Source organism: Helianthus annuus, chromosome 10 (genome assembly GCF_002127325.2).
Source record: "Helianthus annuus cultivar XRQ/B chromosome 10, HanXRQr2.0-SUNRISE, whole genome shotgun sequence".
Lineage (NCBI taxonomy): Eukaryota > Viridiplantae > Streptophyta > Magnoliopsida > Asterales > Asteraceae > Helianthus > Helianthus annuus.
In genome coordinates, this window is record NC_035442.2 from 95,213,836 (window position 1) to 95,239,265 (window position 25,430).

The window sequence follows — 25,430 nt, forward strand, 5'->3', positions numbered from 1 at the left end:
CCCGTCAGTACTGTCAGACCTGACTTGTGGAAATGTTACTCCTTGACCAGGTGGTAACAAATTTTGTATACAAAACCCCAACATACCCACGATAATTGTATTCTTACATATACTCAATAATTGTTATTCGCATGGAAAGGTATTTAAGGTTTTGTAAAAACAGTTAACAAAAAGATTTACAAAAAGTGGATCAACTCACATTGTTGTTTTAGGGTTTTCAGTAAGGATTTCCTGGGAATAATCTATAAATTACACAAATGTACGTGTGTTAGTATAATAACCCATTTTAACATTAGTAATACCCTCCCCGAGACGGCATTCCAACGACTACGTCGGGCAGAACCACGACAGCCGTTACAAAAACCCTAGATCAATCGGGCAGAGTATCTAATACGTCTCCAGGGGTTATAATACTTACATCGTAGCAGAACCTCGCTATTTAGGGGGGTATAATACCCGGGTATAGTATCTACACTTCAGAATTTAAGTAAGAAAGAAAGATTTTGAGCGATCGGAAATGAAATCCCGAGGCCTTCTTATATAGGGCTGGAAACTGGGTCTCTCGCGGCCCGCGTAAAACAAGCACAAGGCTTACGCGGCCCGCGTCAAAGCTAGGTCAACGCGTAGCCCATTTGGATCACCAACTAGGCTCGACATGTGTTGGGCCACGTGGCGGCCCAGGGTTCAGCCACCTTTCACTCTCTCGCGGCCTGCGTAAGGTTAAGCTGAGGCTTACGCGGCCCGCCTTAACTTACAATTTTTATTTTTATTTTATTTTTAATGCTATATTGTATTTGGGCTTGGTTTTCACATACGGGGTATATTTAAAGACATATTAGTATATTTTAAATATTTTTAGAGTGTCGGAAAATTTATCAAGGGTGTCGGTTCAGAATTGTTATAAGATGTGCAACTCTTTCGTCATTATCTATACTATTATAAAAAGGAGAAGTGATGTACAAGATGGTAATTTTACCATGTTTACAAGTTATAAAGCACCGTGTATAAGGATATGTAAGCCATTTTAAAGGGATTTCACCAAAAATTTTAAGACACTATAGGGTTAATTTGGAGATTTCAGCCTAACTATTTAATGCTTCCGTTTCTAATCTATTCAGCTCCTTCAATTAAGTTTCAATTCATGTTCAGTTTATGCATATAGAGAGAGAATCCGGAATAAATATCCAGAACTGGCGAGGAGAGGAAGGGATTTAACGGTGCTGAAGAGGTATGGTCCCAATTCCTCGCCTACATGGCAAGGACCACACCACTTTTTTATCCTACATGGCGCCTACATCAGTAAGGTAATCCAGAAGCTTCTAGAAGCTTCTGGAAGACGTCAAGGTGGCACAAAGGATGCTCCGTCCGACAAGAAGGACAACACATGTCACCAGACATTGAACACCATGTAAGCCTGCAACAAATCAAGGAGCAGCCCGACAACGTCAGTACGACATCTCCAAAATGAACAAATGTAAGAGTGCCACGTGTAACACTACCCTGGTCATGGCAGAGGAGACCAAGAGGATATTCCCCTTGGTCAGACAGCTGGCGCGCAACCACAGCTGGCACAGCTGCTCCCCCCTCCTTCACCCTCCGGCTATAAATAGGACCCTTCATCATTCAGGTTGATCCATCTTGCTCTCTATACTCACACACTCAACACACACTGTTTATTCCTCCTCAGAACAGTACTTATTCTCACACCGGAGTCTGGTTAAGAGGGAAACCCCCATATTCCCCTCTTAACGAGACTAACGGTGTTGCTGTTTTGCAGGACCCAGGTCATTTTCGCAAGTTAGAAAGGAGATTGAACCCACAGGAGAAATGTTAGGATCTGAGTTTGGATTGATTGTGATTTGTGTTTGAATTTAGATGAATAATGGAAGAGTAGTGCAGCGGAAATTAAATGGAAGCAAACTTTTCACAATCAAACAGAAGAAATGCTTTCAATCATACATTTTCAACACAGAATCAAATGATTAAATTTATTTCAAACTTTGATTACAATGCATGTATGATTCGCAAACTCCCCCTCAGCCCGAGCTCAGTATTTGTTCGTACAGGAAGAATGATGGTGAAAGAGCTAAACAGAACAGTACAGAGCACTGTTCTATTTATAGGCACTAGCAAACTACTGAGCATCAAAGCTGACGTCACCATGAAAGTTACATCTAACCTCCTAACAAACTCTTAACAACTGACCTATACAAACACTGCTATACTAACTACTGATGTTACAGTTTATTACATAAAGTAAACATAAACAGCTGTTGCATCCTTCCACTGCTGTGAACCCAGCAACACTTGTCATGATCAGCAGTGCTTGAAACAAGGCAGTAGATTGAGCAGCAGAGCTTTAGTTCTTCAACAGACTTTGACTTGATCATCAGTTGTAGGTCAGCAGTTTGCATGATCAGCAGATAGGAGGTCAGCAGATGTTGAAACCACTAACAAGGGGAGAGGCTTGCAACCAAACATCTGCTTATTCTGGATCCACTCCTCTGATCCAGTTTTGGCTTTCATTATCTGTTCCTTTGGTAGGGTTCTGTCCCAACAATCTCCCCCTGGAACAGATAATGCCAAAACTCTCCATTATTGTAGATCTTTATTGCCTCATCAGCAGTTCCCTTATTTGCCCTTTGAGTTGTAATTCAAAGGTTAAGGCATCTGTATCATCATCATCCCTGCTAAGTGGAAGATCAAGGAGATCCTGCAAATCTTCAAGACTCTGGCCAAGAGCTTGTTCCTTTGTTAATTTCTTCACTTCTCCACTAGACTTGAACACTGTCAGTACGTGGGTCTGTTTATCAGTTTTCCACTTTAGTACTTTTGAGCCTAGTGGGTTTCTTGGGAGTTTTTTATTTGAAGAGGTATTTGGTGATGCTGGCCTATTCATGACTGGCTGAGCAGTACTTGCAAATTGTTCCAGTTCAGATTCTTCTTTCATCATTAACATAATGCCCTCTTTTACAAGGTCATTACTAGCAATTAGATCTTGAACTGTTTCAGCATCCAACCGGTTTTGACTCCTTCTTTTGTAGATGGTAGCACCAGCAGGAGCAGTGGTTCTTTTGACTTGCAGCTTTGGAGTAGTCAGGCTTTTGTGGAGCTGTTGGGTCTTTCTTCCTAAGTTCCTCCAACCTTTTATAGGTGGCCCTGACCCTAGCTTCTCCCCACTTTGACACAGAGTTCCTTGACCCATAATCAGCTGTGATAAGCTCCTCTTTCATTCTTTTCAACTCTAATGCCTTTTCAGCTTCAAATTGTTTGAATTTTTCAGGAGGAGTCTGCTGGACTTTATTTTTGGTCATTTCATGAATCCTGGCTACTTCTTTTTCAAGCTCAGGAACGGTCCAGTGTTTGTACATGTGTTTGTCCCCCTTGTATTTCTTGTAGGTCATGATATTTTCAATGTAGTCTTTTCTCAGGGTCTCATCAGCCTTTTCTGAAATTTGTTGATTAACATTTTTGGCAAATTGCTCCATTGCTCTGACCTGTGTGAGAAGAAACTGACAGTTTTGCTAAAATTCCCTATCAAATTTCCCTTGTTTATTTTTGTTAGCGATATCCTCTGCTTGCTTGGCTTTAATTTCTAAATATTCTTCAATGTTGTTTGGCCTAGGATATCCTTTTACTGAAGGCAAGCTCCTTTTGGCAGGGTTATCCTCATAGTAGAAAGATTTGAGAGTAAACTGCCATTTTGGTCCCTAAGGTTTGGCTGCTTTTGCTACTTTAGTCCAAAACTCAAATCTTTTGCATCCGGGTCCCTGTGGTTTCAGTTTTATTGCCATTTTGGTCCAAAAATGAAATCATTTCATACTTGTCATATAAAATCCTGCAATTTTGTCATTTTACTCAGGGGCAAATCAGGTCATATTTATCTTATAAAATATGGTATTTATTTATAAAAAAGAAATGATCATTTTGCCCCTGCGGAAAATGACAAAATAACAGGATTTTATAAGACAAATATGACATGATTTCATTTTTGGACCAAAATGGCAATAAAACTGAAACCACAGGGACCCGGATGCAAAAAGTTTGAGTTTTGGACTAAAGTGGCAAAATTGACCAAACCACAGGGACCAAAATGGCAGTTTACTCAAGATTTGATTTCATCTCTAACTGCTATGAGTTCTAAAGGAAACACAACACCTGCAGGAGGTAATGGCTTTTGAATTTGAGTTGAAGAGAGAGGAATGGGTTTTGGAATTGTGACAAGTGCTTGGATTTTAAAGCTGTTGATGGTGGTGATGGAGAATCATCATCTGGTATGATAATCCTTCTCCTTTTAATTTTAGGAGAGGCAGATGATGTGTTGGGTGGAACAGTGAGGTGATTTGAGTGGCAGTGGTTTGTGACTGACTAACAGTTATTGAAACAACTGGTGTTTCAACCACTGTTGCCATTACAACAGATGTTTTAACATCTGCTGTCTTCTGCTTTAAGGCAGGAAATGATGGTGGAGATGTTGTTTTTGATGGTGATAAGGCAGTGGTAGTGGTGTGTGTTGAAGTGAGAGCAGTTGTTGTAACAACTGAAGTACCAGCAGATGTTGGAACAACAGAAGTTTCAGCAACTGTTTGGGTGGAGGTTTGATGTTGGTGGCTTTTGGATGGTGGTTTTGAAGTATGCTTAGGAAGGCTGGATGGTGTGGATTTGGGTTTTCTTACTTTTCTAGTAAGATTTCTTTTTGGAACAGGATTTTGATCATCCTTTTCACCAGAACAACCCTGCTCATTCAGCTCCATGAAAGCTCTCTTCTCCTCATTCCACCTTGATAAATCCTTTGCCGCTCTATCCCTTTTTACACTTATGACACCATCATCAAGTGCATTCTGGGTAACATCACCTTTTTGCTACCATCTGGCAAAGGAATGTTTCTGAGCATTGCATCCTTTTCGGGATCAAGATACACCCCATTATCAATCCCTTTCTTTATCCACTCCTTAATTTTCTCCCCCTTTTTGGCATTATCTGAGGGGATTTCATCAATATAAAGAACTGTTGGAGGAGCAGTGCCAGTGGTTGCCAACAGATGTGTTTTTAGAGCCTTGATGTCTGCTTGTGTGGTTTTGAAACTAGACTCCATTGCTTCTCTGAGCTCTTGAACATGTTTTTCATGCTGCTGCTCAGCCATCTGTTGTTGTTGGTGGAGAAATGGTTGAAAAAGATTCCAGAGCTCATTTGTAACATCTGTTGGTGGTGGAGCAGGTGCTTGAGGTGGAACAGCAGGGGATGGTACCATTTGAATTGTTAACAACTGTTGCAGCATTTCTTTGATTTCTACAACAGATGTATCCAGTTTTTCAACTCTTTCCGTCAATTCCTGGTATTTTAAAACATCACCCAATTTATTGGGATCATCTGATTTCCCACTAGCAGTGGTTGTATCAGATGTTGAGGTAGGGAGTGTACTCCAAACATCAACAACTGATGCCCCTTTTTCTTGGTACTGGGGTCTTCTTCCTTCAACACTTGATAATCTTTTGATGGAACCAGTGGTTAATACAAACTCACTAGCAGATAACAGAGGTGCTATGGAAGGAATTGCCTCCAAGGAAGTCTTATTGAAGTAACCACTGTCCAAGTGTAAACCTGTAGGTTCAACACTTGTAGTGGCTGCTTCACTTGGATTACCACCAAGAGTTACTTGTAACTCAAGGGGTGTAACCTCCTCAGGTAGTGTTGGTGGGTTAGCAAAGATTGATACATCAGGACCAGTCTGTTGTTGAGGTATATTCTCATGGACAGGTGATTGAGAAGGACTGGTTTGTGCCAGGTTCAGATCAATTGCATCCAACAGTAGTTTGGTATTTGGTGGAATTGGGGATGTGAAGGTAGGTTTAGAAAGCGAAATTGCCCCGGGCATTGGGCTGTGGATGATGGAAACGAGTGCTTCCAGAGCATCATGATGTGGTGACCCTATTTGTACAACCTGATCTTTTTGTGAAGAGACAGGAGGATTTTTAGGTATGGTTTGAGATATTTTTACCAACTGCTGTGAGGAGGAAGCAGCAGTGGTTTGTTGTGACTTTTATGTTGTCACAGGCAGTTGCTCTGGTATCTCATCCTCCAGAGTTGCCTTTTTAGTAGGTTTTGGGGGTTTTTGATTTTTCTTTTTCTGTGGATTTTTGGTGATTTTAGGTGTGGGTTTCAAGGCAGTTGTTTTGCTACCTTGATCACCTTGAGCAGTGGGCTCAGCAGCAGATGCCTGAGGAGCAGTGTTTGCTGCTAAAGTCTGCTCAGGCACCTCTGCTTGTGTTTTGCAAGGTGTTGACATTCTTGTAAGAGTTTCAGCAGTTAAGCTGTGCATTTGTAGAGATTCACCTTGGTTTATTACCGCAATATCATTCTTACTGAATTTTTTCTCAAAATAATAACTTAAAAGTCTTGGAAACAGTAAGAATGATTTTGTTTCAACATTTTTAACCAAATCATTGAAGATTACCTTGGAATAGTTAAAATTTTCTTCTTGTAAAATAGCATATCCCAAGTTTTGAATCTTCAGTGGTATTTCATTAAAAGAAGTGGTTTTATTTGAAACACACGTGAGAAGGGTATGGAATAAAAATCTTGTTGCAGGAGGGAAGAAAACTTTTTGTAAGGTATCCCTCTTCATCATTGTGTCTGCATACCCTCTCTCAATGAAGTCAATTTTTAACTCGTTTTTAGGGAAAGAATCTTTACCTTCCTGATCAGCGAGCTGAAAGACCTCTGATATGGATTGCGGTGTGATGTTGACAGTTTTGCCCTTTAGAGAAGAGGTAATGGTAGTGACAGTTTCACCTTGTTTTTCAAGGGTTGCATTCTTCCAGAACTCTCTTTGGGTTGTCAAGTAGATTAGTGCATCGGCGGTTAACAAAGTTTTGTACTTTGTTGCATTAAGCATATCAAGGATGGAATCAAAGGTATCGGTGGTGCCGGGCTTTGTGAGAAGACCCAGAAGATTGTGAGACGATTTGTGTGGGATTTCTGTGGAGGTAGCCTTTTGAGAGGCCCCTTTGGAAGATTTTGCGGATGATTTTGATTTTGTCATTTTGAAGATGAGGATCGAAAATGAGTTTGTGAAGAAATTTGATGGAATGGAATGGAAACTGCTTTCAGAAAAGAATTTTTAAGAATTCAATTCGACAGTGAAACCCTGTTTGGGCTTTGAAAAGGGGGTTTTATAGAGGAAAAGTGAATGCTGATGTGGCAGCGGTTACAAAAGGTCTGACCACTATGTACTGTCCGCATGCCATCCCCTGGTGAAATGAAGGACAGTACTTTTGAACAGTACTTTTTGTGAAAACAACTGGTGAAGACAGTAGTTGTAACGGTAATGGAGAACAATGGATGCTTTTAACTATCAGTGGATAGCACAGCAGTGGATACAACATTGATTTTGAACATCAGTGCTTATCAGAGGAAAATGAGAATAGGGGATGACTTTCAGCAATGGACAAACTTTTGAAGTAGAGCAGACTTTTGAACCCATCAGTGGTTATGGCAGACTCTTAGGATTTTTAATGAAAAATTCATTTTTAGTTATTTTTAAGGATGGATTTTTGATTTTCTGAAAACATTTTAATGCTTTTATTCATAGAAAAGCAGGATTTTGCCTGTTATTCCATGTTTAGCATGCCAATCCTAGAGATCAAGCTTTCAAAGGTGTATGTGTCTAATGCTTTGGTTAGCACATCTGTCAGCTGATCCTTAGTTGGAACATGATGCAGAGAAATCAAACCTTTTTCATAGCAATCCCTCACAAAGTGATGTCTGATGTCGATGTGTTTGGTGGTTGAGTGGGACACTGGATTTTTGATGATATTTTCTGCTGCCTGGCTGTCCAACATAAGTGGTGTCTTCAAGGCAGTGATACCAAAATCCAGTAACTGATTTTGAAGCCAGAGCAGTTGGGCTGTACAGCTTGCAGCAGCTATATATTCTGCCTCAGCAGTGGATGTGGAAACAGCTGCTTGCTTTTTGATTTGCCAAGACACTAAGCAATTGCCTAGGAATTGGCACCCTCCTGAAGTGGACTTCCTTGTTTTATCACATCCAGCAAAGGCACTATCTGAGAAACCTGAAAGCTTAATTTTACCATCAACTAGATACCAGATACCAGATACCAAGTGTGGGAGCACCTTTGAGGTATCTGAATATCCTTTTTACAGCAATAAGGTTTGACTTTCTAGGGGCTGATTGGGATCTTGCACAGACACATGTTGCAAACATGATATCTGGTCTAGATGCAGTTAGGTACAATAAGGACCCAATCATGCTTCTATATAAGGTCTGATCAACCAAATCATCCTTTTCTTCAGACATGACCAATTTATTGGTTGCAATGGGTGTACTACATGGCTTACAATCATCCATATCAAATTTCTTTAAAAGTTCTTTGGCATATTTGCCTTGATGGATGAAAGTACCATTTTGCAGCTGCCTTACTTGGAGACCAAGAAAGCACTAGAGTTCACCCATTGCACTCATTTCAAACTCAGCTGTCATGAGTTGTCTGAACTCTTCACACATTTTATTACATGTGCTTCCAAAAATGATGTCATCCACATAAATTTGGACAATCATCAAATCCTTCCCTCTCCATTTTAAAAACAATGTTTTATCAATCCTGCCTCTGGTGAAACCAATGGAAAGTAAAAAGGTGGACAGAGTTTCATACCAGGGCCTTGGTGCTTGTTTCAAGCCATACAAAGCTTTATTCAACTTGTAGACATGATCTGGCTTAAATGGATCCTCAAAACCTGGAGGTTGACAAACATAAACCTCCTCTTGAATCTTACCATAGAGGAATGCACATTTGATATCCATTTGATACACCTTGATGTTGTGGTTGACAGCAAAGGCCAGAAAGAGTCTGATAGCTTCAAGTCTTGCTACAGGGGCAAATGTTTCATCATAGTCAATGCCCTCTTCTTGTCTGAAACCTTGAACCACAAGCCTGGCTTTATTCTTGACAACAATACCCCTTTCATCAGTTTTATTTTTGAAGACCCATTTTGTGCCAATAGGACTCACACCCTCTAGCAATGGAAGAAGCTCCCATACTTGTTGTCTTCTAAACTGTTGGAGCTCCTCTTGCATGGCTTCTACCCAACTGTTGTCTTTCAGTGCCTCTTGGTACTTGACTGGCTGATGGAGTGATAGAAAACCAGCAAAAAGACAAATGTTTTGGGATTGCCTTCTTGTGAGCACCCCTTCATTGATGTTGCCAATGATTTGATCTAGTGGATGAGATTTCAAGAAGATGAGCTCTCCTTGGTATGGAACAATGGCATTGAGTGGTGAGGGCTGCAGATGTGTATCATCTGAGCTAACCACTGCTGGTGACTTTGATGACCCAGAAATGGCTTCAAAAGGTGGTGGCATAGGGGGTAAAGGTGTGGACACCTGATGACTTTGATCCACTGTTTGAGGACTTTTGTCAGCAGTGTTTGATGAGGTGGAAGCAGTGGTTAAAGGGCTACTTTGGTCAACAACTGTTGAGGTAGCAGTGGTTGAGCTTTGACAACTGTTTTGAACAACTGATGCTCTCCCTATTGTAGCAGACTTTTGAGGAATGATGATCTCATATCCATAGTCTGGTGATGAATCTTCTGATGGACCTGCACTGTTAGTCTTGACAGCAGTATTTTCAAAAGTGAATTTTTCAAGATCAAACAATTCTGCAGGATTTGCAGGGATTTTCATTGATGAAAGTTCATTGAACTTTACATTCAAAGTATCTTCCACTGCTTTGGTCCGTGTGTTGAACACTTTGTAGGCCTTAGCAGTGGTTGAGTATCCCAGGTGGTATCCCATATCAATTTTGGCTGCAAACTTTGAGATAGAATCTTTTAAGTTTAAAATGAAACATGGGCAACCAAAAATTTGAAATATGAGATTAATGGCTTTATTTTATACAGAATTTCATAAGCAGTCTTTTTGTGCCTGGGGTTGATCAAAACTCTGTTTTGGACATAGCAAGTAGTATTTACTGCCTCTGCCCAAAAAGTTAATGGCAAACCTGAATCTGCAAGCATGGTTCTGGCAGCCTCAATCAATGTTCTGTTCTTCCTTTCAACAACCCCATTCTGCTCTGGTGTTCTAGGGATGTTGTACTGCCTTACAATCCCTTTCTTCACACAGAAGGCATCCAACTCCTTATTTTTGAATTCTGTGCCATTGTCACTCCTGAAGACTTTCACTGGAAGGTCAAATTGCTTTTCAACCTGTGTCACAAAGTCTTGCAAAATGCCCGCAGTCTCATCTTTTGAGTGTAAAAAGAAGGTCCATGTAAACCTAGAGAAGTCATCAACAATAACCAAACAATATCTCTTCTTTTTGAGACTCATGACTTGCACTGGACCAAACAAATCCATGTGCAGCATTTGCAAACACTGGGTTGTTTTGGACTCTTCAATGGGCTTGAAAGAGCTTTTATGTTGTTTTCCTTTTAAACAGGAAACACAGTGTTCAGGACATGAAAACATTTTTTGTGGTAAGCCTCTCACTAAGCCATTTTTTGAAATTTCATTGATTGTCTTGAGATTTGTGTGCCCTAGTCTCTTGTGCCATAGCTCTGTCTCTTTGTTAGAGGCAGCTGAGAACAGACAGGCATCAGCTCTGGGACACTCTCTTAACATATCAACAACATAAACATTGCCACTTCTTTGAGCAACAAGTTTTGTTTTTCCTGATTTTATTATTGCTTCAATCTTTTCAACCATTTCTGGTCCAACAATCTTACAACACTCCTTTGTGAAGAATGTCCCATACCCCTTGTCACTCATTTGTGAGACACTCAGGAGGTTGAATTTCAGATTGTCTATCAGATTGACATTTTCAAATTTTATATTTCCAGACTGAACTATACCAGGCCCCAGAACTTTCCCTTTACTATTATTCCCAAAGGATATATCACCCCCTCCATGGATTTTGAAATCTTTGAGTAGGGCTTTACATCCTGTCATGTGCCTGGAGCCTCCACTGTCTACATACCAAAGACTATCCAAGCATGCAGAAGCTCCCTGCACATGAAGTAAAAGGATTAGTTCATTAAGGTTTTCAAAGCCAATAAGCCTTTGGATGGGGTCTCAACAGTGTTTGGGCTGATGACAGATGCATGGACAGTGGTTAGCTCAGGGGTTTGAACATTTTTGAGAATGTTTTTCTCTAACCACTGTTGGGGGTCTTGACCAATCATCTGTTGATAACCAAAAGGATACCTGTTCACTTTGGGTTTAGAGGGCTTTTTGTAAGTCTCATAAACATGTGGGATCCTATGGTATGATGGTTGTCCCTTACCTCTTTTGAATTGATTGGCAGGGGGTGCATCAGTCACCTGAACATCTCTTTGAACAGATGTTTGGTTCAGCTGTTTTGTGACAGCTGTTTGGACTGGGACAAACAGTGGTTGTTTCTTGGTGAACTCAACAGATGATGCTGATGAACTTAAGAATGTTTTTGCAGTGTACTCTTTCTTCTTTTCATCAATGTTTTTGAGATACACACATTCCTTAGTTTTGTGGTTATTTTTACCACAGATGGTGCAGCTTTCAGCAGAAACAATAACATTTGTTTTGTTTAGATCGTGTGCTTTAAGATGAAAACAGTCTTTTGTTAGATGATTCTTCTTTTCACAAAAATCACAAAACAGGTTTTTAATCTTTTCTGTTTTCTTCCTTTTCTCAGATTCCTTTGCAACAGAGTTTTGAACCTCTATTGGGATATCTTTGATAGGAATGATTCATGCTTTTGGAGCCTTTACACCATCAGTGGTTGTGAAATCCATTGGTTTGAAGTTTTCCAGGATATCACACTCATCAGACCATGTGGGTTTAAATTGGTATTTCTCAATTTCCTCAAAAGCTGAGGATCCCACAGGTCTTTCTAGAGTAATTTTGTTACCAAGTTTGTCAATTATTTTAACCTCTTGGCCGTTTTTGTTGGTTGGAATTATCTCAGTTGAACCAGCTTGTTTTCCAGCAGTGTTTTCAAGATCATCATATTTTCTATGTCCAATACCAAATTTAACATTGCTTTCAAGCTGTTTTGCAAGCATAACCTCATACCCTTTACAAGACTCCACCCATCTTTCACAGGTGATCTGGGTAGACTCCAACTCCTTTTTGCAAACTTGGTATTTTTCTACCATAGTTTGGAGTTGAGTTTTGGTTATGCTCTGCTCTTCTTTTAAACTGTTGATCTCTTTATCTTTTTCAGCCAATTTGTTTCTAAGTTCTTTTAATGACTTTTCAAATTTGACTTCATCAGATAAGATTTTATTCCTATGGTTTTCATTTACCTCTTTGATGTTAGCAAATGCAATAATACATTTGTCTGAACACAGTTTTTCAAGAACTTGAGGTGATACCTTAGCAGCAGCCATCATGGCACAGTCACATTGATGATCACCTTCTTCATCAGCTCTAAATTCTTCCTCAACAGCTTTCTTCTTTTCTTCTTCCTTTTTGTCTTCTTTGGACCAGGGGTCAGACAGTGGTTCAAGCAGGGTTTCTGAATTTTCTCCCAGCAGTAGTTCACCAGCAACTGCAGTAACCACTGCTTCAGCAACTTCATCCACTGTTTCAGCACTTAGCTGTTCACCTTCAGTTTCAACCCCTTCTGGTATTGACTCTAATGCCATCAAACAAAATTCATCATCAAAAGTATCATTAGAAGCATAGAGAGCAAAATTTTCATCACCAAGTTCATCAGGCATGCTGCTCCAATCAACAAAGCCTTGTGTGAAAAAGCTTTGCTGGTCTGGTTGTGTCACTGTTGGAGCAGCTTGTTGAGGTGCAACAGGTTGCACTTGTGCCTGAGGAACAGGGGCCTGAACATACTAAATTTGTGGAACAGTGGTTTGAACATAATGCACAGGCACAGGGGTTGCAGCATAATGAGCAGTGTTAACATGTGCTGCAGGGGCATATTGGGTATAGTGCACAGTGTTTTGTTGTTGTGGTCTAGGGTTTGAGCCAGGGTGAGTAATTATGGGACCAGTGGTTTGACTCCTACATTCCCTAGCAAAATGACCTAGCCTATTACACTTGTAACACTTGATTTTTGACTTATCCAACCCCACCCTTAAATTCCCATGAAGCCCTGGGAATTTTCTCCCTGTTCTTTTGTAGAATTTGCTTGTTCTAACACTAAGCAAAGCCAATTGATGCAAGATGTCCATCTCTTCTAAGTCAGTGGGATCAAAATGCTGCAGATCATTCAGTTCAAAACACAAGTTATCTGATATATGATTTTCAGTATTTGTAGTGAAAGCATAATTTGCAGAGTGGGAATCAGAGTTGTTAAAATTACCCCCAGTAGAAGTGATCATAACTCTGATCCTTACTGCTGCTACTAGATTCTTCCTGACCAAATAGAGTTGTGCTGCCAAATGAATAGTCATCAGCAACTTTTCCAGACTCTTGCAGCTTCCTTTTCTGGTTTAACTCCCTTTCATAGGTCAGGAGTCTACCATGGAGTTGGGTCAGGGTCAGATCTTTGAATTCAGCTGAATTTCTGGTGACAAAAGCAATTGTGTCCCATTTTTCGGGCAGTGATCTAAGGAACCTGCTATTTTGAGTTGCATTTGGAAATGTAACTTTAACAAGCCTTAGTTCACTGATGAGACAACTGAAACATTCAAATTGTTGGGTTAGTGATTCCCCTTTGATATGACAAAATGTTTCATACTGCTGATTCAGAATTTCCCTGTTGTTTTCAATAACCTCTTCCGTTCCCCCAAATTGTTCCTTGAATGCATCCCATAATTCTTTGGCACTGTTACAATGTAACAGCCCAGCATAGATTTCATTGGGTAGTGCAGAAGCTATGATGCTAAATGCTTTGGCATCAAGTTCGAACTTCTGAAAATCAGATTCTGTATAATTTTCAGTTGGTTTAGGAACGAACTTTTTGGTGTACTCAGCACTTGGCACCATAGGAACATGAGGACCGAAAACAACAGACCTCCAACATCCAGTGTTCTGTTGAGCAAGGATGTGACACATCCTTCTCTCCCAGATGTTGTATTCATTTCTTTTAAGCATAGGAGGTTTAAAAAGCGAGCCAATGTTATTCTTATCATCTTGAGACTGTGACGACATCCTGGTTGTTTTACAGGCACTGATTAATCAACTTTATCGGTGATTAAACCTTGCTCTGTTTTTCAACACGACGAACAAACTATCAGTATCAACGATTTCGAGCTGAACTATTTACGTCAAAATGATTGTTAAATAAAATTTGACTGTCCAAGCTCTGATACCAATTGTTAGGATCTGAGTTTGGATTGATTGTGATTTGTGTTTGAATTTAGATGAATAATGGAAGAGTAGTGCAGCGGAAATTAAATGGAAGCAAACTTTTCACAATCAAACAGAAGAAATGCTTTCAATCATACATTTTCAACACAGAATCAAATGATTAAATTTATTTCAAACTTTGATTACAATGCATGTATGATTCGCAAACTCCCCCTCAGCCCGAGCTCAGTATTTGTTCGTGCAGGAAGAATGATGGTGAAAGAGCTAAACAGAACAGTACAGAGCACTGTTCTATTTATAGGCACTAGCAAACTACTGAGCATCAAAGCTGACGTCACCATGAAAGTTACATCTAACCTCCTAACAAACTCTTAACAACTGACCTATACAACCACTGCTATACTAACTACTGATGTTACAGTTTATTACATAAAGTAAACATAAACAGCTGATGCATCCTTCCACTGCTGTGAACCCAGCAGCACTTGTCATGATCAGCAGTGCTTGAAATAAGGCAGTAGATTGAGCAGCAGAGCTTTAGTTCTTCAACAGACTTTGACTTGATCATCAGTTGTAGGTCAGCAATTTGCATGATCAGCAGATAGGAGGTCAGCAGATGTTGAAACCACTAAAAAGGGGAGAGGCTTGCAACCAAACATCTGCTTATTCTGGATCCACTCCTCTGATCCAGTTTTGGCTTTCATTATCTGTTCCTTTGGTAGGGTTCAATCCCAACAAGAAACAACCCCATAGATTAACCATAGTGTTATTCTGTGTTTCATCATTGGCGCCATCCGTGGGACTCGAACCCACGACCACGTGGTTAAAAGCCACGATCATCTCTTTTCTCTTCGAAAAACACTCGTCAAAATTACTCAAACAAACCCTTCACACCAGGTGGATGGAGAAGTTTCTTCCTTTAAGCTCATTTCGAACACAGCACACGTCCAAAGGGGCCAAAGGAACGAAATCATCCAAGAAGGGCAGATGAACAACGATTTTCCTAGTATTTTTGGAAGTACATCCAGGGTTGTTAGCCAAACCACAACTGGACCCACCTTCCAACCTCCAACTAGGATCATCACCCAAACCACAAATGGAGCCACTATCCAACCTTCACCTGGGGTAGTCCAACAAACACCCCCACCAGTGCAAACATCTAACCATGGACCTGGCCCCTCGGCTCCATCGGAACAAGCACAACTGAACTTCTCCGCACTACTAGGGCTACCCGAAGGAAAAACTCTGGCTTCCTGGTATGCCGAACAGATGGCGTCTATAAAGCTCGTGTATACACAACTTAGCGCACAACAAGCTTTGCTTCAAGCACAAGCTAACCAATCAGCATTCGTTACTCCACCGCAGCGATCTCTAAGTACACACACGACTCAGCAGATCAATGCGTGGAATTTGCGCCCGGAGAAAGGACCTGTGCCAAACATCAGAAAGCCAAGTGGCACGACACGCGTGACACTTATGGTGAAATAGAAAGCAATTATGTACAACACTCTCACCTTCAAAGAAGGCCGATTCAAAGCCGTTTGGGCGCGCGCAACATGAATACTGAATGGGACGATGAAGAAGATGATCCAACATACAAAGGGGAGAGCACAGTATTCAGCAGACTACACCCAGAACATGAATCGTACAAACCCGGCAAGCGCGCAGGGTATAACCCAAAAGCAGAGCATGACTACACTCTGAGCTATCGTCCAGACGACATGGCTGAAAATTCAAAATTCATTAAGGAAATTGCCACGGCCGCTATAGACTAAACAAAATTGCCACACAACGTGGGCAAATACAACGGCTTGACAGACCCGGATGATCATCTCCAAGTTTTTAATGGCGCGAGAGCAACAGGAGGATGGAATTTACCAACTTGGTGCCATCTCTTCGCTCAAACATTTGTCGGCGCAGCACGCATTTCGTTCGACAGCCTGCCAGCAAGAAGGATCAAATCCTGGATCGACTTTCGAGAGAAGTTCCTCGTGCACTTCTCTCAGCAGCGCAGACATACTAGAGATCCAGCTGATTGTTTAAACATATGGCGAAAGGACCACGAAAGCGTGGAAGATTTCATCACTAGATACAACAAAGAATGTCTGGAAATTGGTGATATAGGCGAGAAGATGATGCGCGCGCACTTCATGAGGGCAGTCAAATGCGACGATCTAATCAAGCGAGTAAAGGGAAGAGATGGAGGACCCAAAGATTGGGAAACCTTCATTGAAGCAGCCAAGACCATTGCGCAAACAGACAAACAGTGGACCGGTGATGATCACCGTCAGCGCGGATATAACCACAATGACCGGCACAATAAAAAGGGCAGAAGCCAACCATGGAAAGCGTCCGGTCATAGAGAAAGAAGCCCAGCAAGGGAGGATGCGCGCCACATAATCAATCAGATAGCCCACCGGAAAGAGGTAAAAAGGGAAAATAGGGAGAAACAGTGGACACCACTAACAAAGACCCCTTCCGAAGTTTTGGCCACCGAGAATCACCGATTTAAACCACCCCTACAAATGCGAAACAAGAGGGGTCAAGATCCCAATCTTTTCTGTGAATTTCACAAAGACACAGGTCACTTAACTGACGAATGCTTCAGCTTAAAGCAAGAAATAGAAAGGGCCTTGAGATATGGAAAACTCACTCATTTGGTAAAGGGTGGAAAGCGCGACTATCGCCAAATTCAAAGAAGAGAAGAAGGGCCAGATAACAAAAAACTCCGGAAATTAGAAACCCACATGGTTCAAGGGGGTCCGCGAAAGCCAAGAAAAAATTATAACAAACGCGCACAAGACGACTCGTGGCGCGAAAGGCAAGTTGTCTTCCCTATTGTAAGAGGAGGCCCAAGAGAAAGAAGACCCATAGTCATCTAGGGCGTAATCGGTCACTACCAAACCGATTACATTTTCATTGATCCAGGGAGCACCGCAGACATCATATACGAACAATGTTTTAATCAATTCGATCAAGAGGACAAGGCGCGCTTAGAGCCAGTCGATTACCCACTTACTGGTTTCTGCAATTAAGCCGTCTTTCCTCTCAGGCAGATATCGTTCCCGGTGTTACTCTCGGATGGAAGAAATTCAAGAACAGAATAAGTCACGTTCATGGTATTGCCCGCGCATTCAAGACACGATATCCTCCTGGGAAGAGAATCTCAAGGAGATTTCAGTATGATTTGCTCCGGTCCGCATTCAGCTGTGGGATTCCCAACAGAAACGGGGATAGCAATAATATACGCAAGCAAGGAGGTCTTAGCAACAGATGAAGTCAGACCTGCAAAGGCAAGCAAACCAGCACCACACGCAGAAGCAGAAAAATGGGTATTGAACAGCGCGTACCCAGAACAGACAGTTACCTTAGGACCTGCAATGTCCGATCTAACGCGCGCGGCGCTAAAAAAGTTGTTGTTCGAGAACATGGATGTGTTCGCCTGGACACCAGCTGACATGGTGGGTGTTCCAAGGCACATAGCAGAACATCGACTAAATGTCTCAGAAGAAGCAAAACCGGTGGTACATGCCAAGCGCCACTTAGGAGACATAAAACACGATGCTATGAAAGAGCAGGTGATGGAGCTGTTGAATGCGGGAATCATCAGGGAAGTCAGATACCAAACATGGGTGGCAAGCCCAGTAATGGTACAGAAGCCAACCGGTAGTTGGAGAATGTGTGTAGACTACAAGGATCTAAACAAGGCATGTCCGCGCGACTGTTACGCCTTACCAGATATCGATGAAAAGATCGACTCACTAGCAACATTCAGATCGAAGTGCTTCCTTGACTGCTACAAGGGGTATCACCAAGTCCAAATGGCCGTCCAAGATGAAGACAAAACCGCATTCCGCATGCCGACAGGGCTATACTGCTACACCAAAATGCCTTTCGGCCTAAAAAATGCAGGGGCGACCTACCAGAGATTGATGAATGAAATGTTCAAAGATGCCATCGGCAAGTATATCGAAGTATATATGGACGACTTGGTGATTATGAGTAAAGAAGAAAGTATGATGCTGGTGAATATTCAAAAGACATTTGACACCTTGCGCGGTGTAAGTATCAAGCTAAACCCAGCAAAGTGTTCTTTCGGCATGGAAGAAGGAAAATTCCTGGGTTTCATTGTTACGAAAGATGGTTTCAAAGTGAATCCTGAGAAAGTTCAAGCAATCGAAAGAATGCCTTCCCCATCAACCATCAAAGAGATGCAAAAGTTGGCAGGACGATTGGCAGCACTTAACCGATTCCTAGCCAATCACGCAGCCAAATCTTTCCCGTTCATCAGACACTCCGCAACTGCATGAAGAAAAGCCAATTCCAGTGGACTCCGGAAGCCGAGAGCGCATTCCGCGAGATGAAAGATTGCCTTATCAAACTGCCAACATTAACTGCACCAGTCAAAGGAGAACCTCTGGTATTGTATTTGTCAGCCTCCGACAGAACAGTCGGAGCAGTTTTACTCGTTGATCGACAAGGTGTCCAAAAACCAGTGTACTATGTGTCGCGAACCTTGACCGATCCAGAAACCCGATACGCCATAATGGAAAAACTAGTGCTCGCGCTAATCCATGCTTCAAGACGGCTACGCAGGTACTTTGCCAACCACGTCATTCACGTATTAACAAACTACAATATTGGCAACATCCTCGCAAGGCCAGAGATTTCGGGAAGACTAGCAAAGTGGGCCATAGAACTCGGGGGCCATAATGTGGTTTTCAGGCCGAGACCAGCAATCAAGGGCCAAGTGCTAGCAGACTTCATGACAGAAGTACCTGATGATAAAGACCAGGAATGTAAAGCAATGGAAAAAGCCGAAAAACAGCAAGTAGAAGAACCGTGGTTGCTATACACAGACGGCGCGTCTAACGAAGACGGCGCAGGCACAGGGCTTCAGCTGGTGAGCCCTGACAAACATGAATTCACATACGCCATACGTCTGGATTTCAAGAGCACTAATAACGAAGCTGAATATGAAGCTTTCCTTACCGGCTTAAGATTGGCAATCAAAATGGGAGTTAGACACATTGAAGCGCACGTAGACTCCATGTTAGTGGCCGGGCAAATCAACAGATAATACGAGGCCAAAGGAGATGTAATGGCGCTCTACCTGAATCAAGCAAAGACGTTGCTGCAAACCTTCTATTCCTACAAGGTGCACCACATCAACAGAAGCGAGAATAAGCCGGCAGACGCGCTAAGTAAACTCGCATCTACAAGTTTTCAGCACCTGGCAAAGGATGTGCGCATAGAAGTTTTGAGCAACCCATCAGTGCCACTAAGGGAAGTAAGCGTCATTCAGGTAGGAACAACATCATGGATGACTCCGATAATCGCGTACCTTCAATCTGGAATACTACCAGAGAACAAGGCTGAAGCAAGGAAAATCCAATACAAGGCTGAACATTATCAGATGGTTGATGGAATCTTATACCGAAGGTCATACCTGGGGCCGTTGTTGAGATGCGTTGACCCCGAAGACGCAAACTATTTGATCAGAGAAGTGCATGAAGGAATATGCGGCATACATGTTGGACCAAGAATGGTAGTGGCAAAGGTGATGAATGCCAGATACTACTGGCCCGGAATGCACTTAGACGCAGTAAAAAAATTGAGGAAGTGCAGTGGATGCCAAAAACACGCTCCCAAGACAATGCGCCCCAAGAATGAATTAGTACCGGTCATAACTGCATGGCCTTTTCAACAGTAGGGAATAGATACGGTTGGCCCCTTCCCAGAAGCCCCAGGCGCTGTCAAATTTATAATAGTCACAATCGACATTTTACAAAATGGGTAGAGGCAAAAGCACTTGCATCAACCACATCCACTATTGTTAAAAGATTCATATGGGAACAGATCATATGCCGTTTCGGACTACCACTCAAAATCATCACCGACAACGGAACGAACTTTGCTGCAGACGACCTTCAACGATGGTTTAAAGAATTACACATCGAACACACCTTATCCTCGGTTGCGCACCCGCAGGGGAATGGTCAAGTGGAAGCCATTAACAAGAGCATCATTGACGGTATCAAGACAAGATTGGGAGAAAAAAGAAGAGGCTGGGTTGACGAGCTGCCCAGCATATTATGGGCCCACAGAACAATGCCGAAAACAAGCAACGGAGAAACACCGTTTAGCTTAGTTTATGGGTCAGAAGCAGTAATACCAGCGGAGATAGGATTGCCATCACCACGAATGCTCTCCATGAACTTAATCAATAACGAAGAAGAAAGGAGGATCGACCTAGACCTCCTAGAAGAAAGAAGAGAGATAGCGGCAATCAATGAAGCGAAGTATAAAACAAAGCTGGAGAAGTACTATAACTCCAAAGTCCGAGTCTGCACCTTCAACCCAGGAGATTACGTCCTGAGAGACAACGAGGCTTCCAATGCCAAAAAACCCGGAAAACTAGCTCCCAAGTGGGAAGGTTCGTACGTTGTGGACGCAGTACTCGGAAAAGGAGCCTACAAGCTACGCACCATCGGCAACAAGGAGGTTCCACGAACTTGGAACGCTCAGCAATTGAAAAAATGTTATATGTAAACATTCACAAGGTTATGTAACTGCAACGGCTGAATTGCCAACACATTTATAGTAATACAAGAAGTGTTTGGCTATATCTATCTCATGCAAATTTCTTGTCACAACTGCATATATTACTTTGGGCATACATGAAAACACCAATGGCTCGACCATAGGAAACGTTGTAGACCTCCAAAGCTCGTCACAACCAAGTGCACACCCGGGTCAAAAACATAACTAAAGCCTACAAAACGCCAAAACAAAACATCGTGCCCACATAGACACGAAAATATCGATAGCATGGTAAGTAAACATTGTAAGGCCCCTAAAGCGGAACATAGTTGGGTCCACAAAATAACCTGCAACTCGATCACTTCGTATTCACGAACCAACCCGCGCACAAAAGCGACAGAATAAACGGTGTAGCTAACACAACAACAACCTGTCAGTGCCATCATTTATTCGTGACACCTAATCAAAGTAATTATACATGCACATATTATGACAATACCAAAATTCGCATGAAACAAAGGCAAATATTAACATAACAAACGTCAAGCATAGTTAAATGTTCACAAGCATAACAGGTACACAAAATTGAAATTGTTGATAAGGTTGCCAGATGATTACAAGGCCGTCTAAGGCCATACGCGGCACGTAGGCCGGAATCCTTCACTCTGGATGACTGGTCCCAGCACCTCTAGCCGCATGACCTTCATCACCAAGCGCTTTCTTCAACAGGGCGACACCATCGGGCTTTCGGGACAGCTTTTGAGCAGCTTTAACAACAGCAAACTCCAGAGATGCAAACTCCTTGCGTTTCGCAGCATTTTTACCATCACAATTCTCTTTGTAAAGTTCGAAGTGATAATCTTTCTCATTGTTGGCAGTCGCAGCTTTACCCTCAGAATAGCCATCCTTCCGACCACTATTGTACCCCGCTTGACCCAACTCAAACATGTACGTGGCAAGTTCATGGGAGTGCACAATACGGTCAGCAAGCTGCGAAAAGCACACAGAACAACATAAGAGAAGAGGTTAAAACAAAAAGAAAGCACATACAAGGAAAAAGAGGTTACCAAAGGCACTGCGCGTGATAGCAACCATTTGCAGTCAGCAGACATCTCCTCAACCAGGAGCTCAGACACTTGGCATTCAGAAGCTTTCTCTTCAAGAAGGCGTTCAGCAGCTTCACACTCAGAAACCTTCTGCTTAACAGGGATCTCCAACTTGTCGATACGATCAACATATTCCTTCTCCTTCTTCTCAAACGCAACGCGCGCTTGATGGGCTTCATCAGCAAGTTCTTTCTTTTCACCGGATAACCGGACAATAGCTTCACGCTGAGATTGCATCTCAGCATTAGTACGTTCACAAGCAACTTCCCAGTCTTTTTGCTTTTGAACATTGACTTGTTTCTCCTGCTCAAGCTTCCGCTTAGCATCTGAAACCCTCCATTGCAAACCCTTCCTCTCATCATTGAATTTTTCTTTCTCTTCCGCAAACGCCCTTTTCTCATCTTCAAACTCAACAGTCTCCTTCCCCATCAGTCTCCATTCGCGGACAATCTCTTGAGAAGTTGCGAAATAATTAACTCCAGCACGAACATGATCGTCCAACAACTCGAAGCGGTTGCGTTTCTTCTGAAACATCCTCTCAGCCGGAGGGAGAGACATGGAGAAGAAATCATGACAGTTGTTAACATCATTCATCCTGGAACCCTGAGTAAGATTCCAGCGAGGAGCATGTGGCAAGTCATCACAAGCCGGGTTATGGGTATCCCAGGAACCAACATGGATGTTCTCAAACTGTGGACTACGAACCACACCTGAAGTAGCACCACCACCATCACCCCCTGGGCGTTTAGTATAAATGGTTTGACGTGGAGCGGTCTCACTGGACTCCACTTTGATGTCAACACCCTTACCTTTACCATCACCACCCATGTCGTCGCCACCCGCATCATAACCACATGCGCCACCATCACCACATGCGCCACCATCACCACCTTCACCTACACGCTCAGCAGTCACATCATCTTCCTTCTTCTTCTTCACAGAATCATCGCGAGGAGGGGATAAATCATTTGTCCTCGATGGAGGAGAAGCAGGAGGAGTGATTTTTGAAATATCAAACCTGCGCGGGCCCTTACCCGACTTGAATCCTACTACAAAACAACCATAACAATCAAAAACAACCCGGAAAGCATACAATGAAGCATACAACTATAAAGCCTTTACCTGTAGGCGCGGAAGCAGCATAGATCTCCTCCAAGAGATTACCACGATCCCCTCTAAATATGCCCATATCAATGTCAGATTCCGAGGGCGCAAGAGGAACTTCCTTCCGGAGCTTAGCTTTCTTTGAGGCAAGGAGAGCAGCAGCTTGCTCATCAAGTTTTCGCTTCTTATCCTCAAGGGCTTTTTTCCTCATCATTTCAGTCAAGGTAGAGCGGTCATCTGGATCAGACCCTCAAGGTTTCTCTCCGGCCCCTAAACCAGACAATGTATCAGAAACGACAACGTAATCAAGGACAGGAAGAGTAGAGGGTCGCTTACGAGAAGTATCAGCAGCTTTGTCCTCAACCCCTTTCTCCTTCCTCCCCGATGCACCAGCTTTCGTCTTCTTCCTGGATTCCAATTGAGAAGCAGTTTCAACTAGAATCTCTTCATCATCACCAACGACTTCATGAACAGGCTCATTAACAGCCACCTGCGCGGGACCTGCACGCGCGCAACGAGAAGTTAGACCTTCAGAAGATCTACCAGAGCTTCCACTCGAGAGAACAACAACTTCCTCTCGAGTAGGATCAATGGGGTCATCTTCATCATCTTCACCTAAAACAACGTTGGCATATGTGACAACTCGAACTTTAGACTTACTTTGTGTAACGTTACGTGTCTACGTGATACCATGATTTAATGAATGTTTTATTATTATGTGCATATGTGTATGTATTACGTGGTATGTATGTATGTTGTGAATGTACACGAACCGAGTACACAAGCTCATTTGGGCTATACCTTGCTTTCGGATCAATGAGTAGCCGAGTGGGCTCGGCCCACTTCCCTTTTCACGCAAACAAACATCTTAGAGGGGGGTTATTCCCTCATTTGTTTTTCAACTCTCACAACACCCACAAACCCTAACTATCTCTCTCTTTTGCTCGAACTTGACGGCAAGGCACAAGAGGATCACTCTCCCTCTCTTTGATTCCAACCGGTTAGTGCACATTGTTATTTGACTGTATAGGATGATGTTATGATCTATGCGTTTACATGATGTTTATATATGATTCTTGTGCATTGCATGATGTAATTCGGGTGATGATAGTATGATCGATTGTGATTAAGAACCGGCTTACATGTGTGTTTTGTTATAAATCAAATGTTAATATGTGGTTCGGATTGTTAACGTGTTCATACGGATCGGATGAGACTCGATGTAATCTGTTGTTATGCTATATGATTCGGATGGTAACTTGTGGATGTGCTAAGTATTGGGCTAGGTAATTAATCACGGTTACATGTTCATATAAATAGATTACTGTTCATATGAATGCTGTTCATGTTGATTCGATGTTCTTGAATGGTTATAATTAACTGTTGATAAATTTCTGTGATTGATCTGATTTCGAAACTGCCTTAGATGTTTGCTAGAATCACGGATAAGTCAATGCAGGAATTATGGAAACCAGTTACACACACGGTTGCGACTCGGCATCACTCGTTGCGAGTCGGAACCCCACTCGAGACCACGAACAGCACAAGCCGGAACCACGGTTGCGAGTCCCGTTGCGACTCGTAACCAAACCATGATGAACCGAGACCACCTGTTGCGACTCGTGTCCAACTGTTACGACTCGAGATTCCCGTTGCGACTCGTAACCCCGTTGCGAGTCGAGATCATCCTTTGCACATACCACTGTTTTGGGTCTTCGCTGTCACGAGCCCAATCAGTTGGGCCCAATGATTTGATTTGTGGACTGTTTATTAATGGACTTGTATGCGTTTACTATTTGGGCCGATTGAGAATCTGGACTGTTTGGTTAATTGGGCCGGGTTATGATTGGGCCGAACGCTTAGATTGTTTGTTGGATTGCTGATACGTGTACGTGTTTGCCATGACTATACGTGATTACTTATGTGATAGCATACGTACAATGCTTGGACCGAATCTGACTTATGTGGTAACCCTGTTAGGACGTGGTTGACCACCCTTAGTTCACGAGTCTTTATTTGTGTATCTGCCGAGCAAACCAAGGTGAGTTCACACAGCCAAGGCATGGGATTCCCGGGTTGGGAATTGGGTTGGATATGTTATTGTAAAAGGAGTTACTCGTACTTACGCATATACCAGACTATAGACCATCGTCCTCAGGTTAGTCAGGACACGTTACGTAAAGCCTACGTAACCCAGATCATTTGCCATATGTCTCCCGGGTCGGGAAGGACACGTTACGTAAAGCCTACGTAACCCAATACCATCCACTGGCTTCCAGGTCGGAAGGCCACGCTGCGTAAAGCCTACGTAGCCCCCACGCGTACCACTGTCCTCGGGGAAGGGCACGTCACGTAAAGCCTACGTGACCCTGTACGTTTTCCTGTTCTCGGTAAAGAAGAACACATGGTCGGAAGTTAG

The 25,430-nt window shown here is 42.5% G+C and overlaps 1 protein-coding gene across 1 annotated transcript; it reads left to right on the forward strand.

Moving 5' to 3' along the window:
- Positions 1 to 19,359: 19,359 nt before the first annotated feature.
- On the forward strand, positions 19,360 to 19,971 carry LOC118482657. The gene has a single exon (XM_035978244.1). It carries the CDS (start codon positions 19,360 to 19,362, stop codon positions 19,969 to 19,971), a length of 612 nt encoding a protein of 203 aa, XP_035834137.1.
- The last annotated feature ends 5,459 nt before the right edge of the window (positions 19,972 to 25,430 follow it).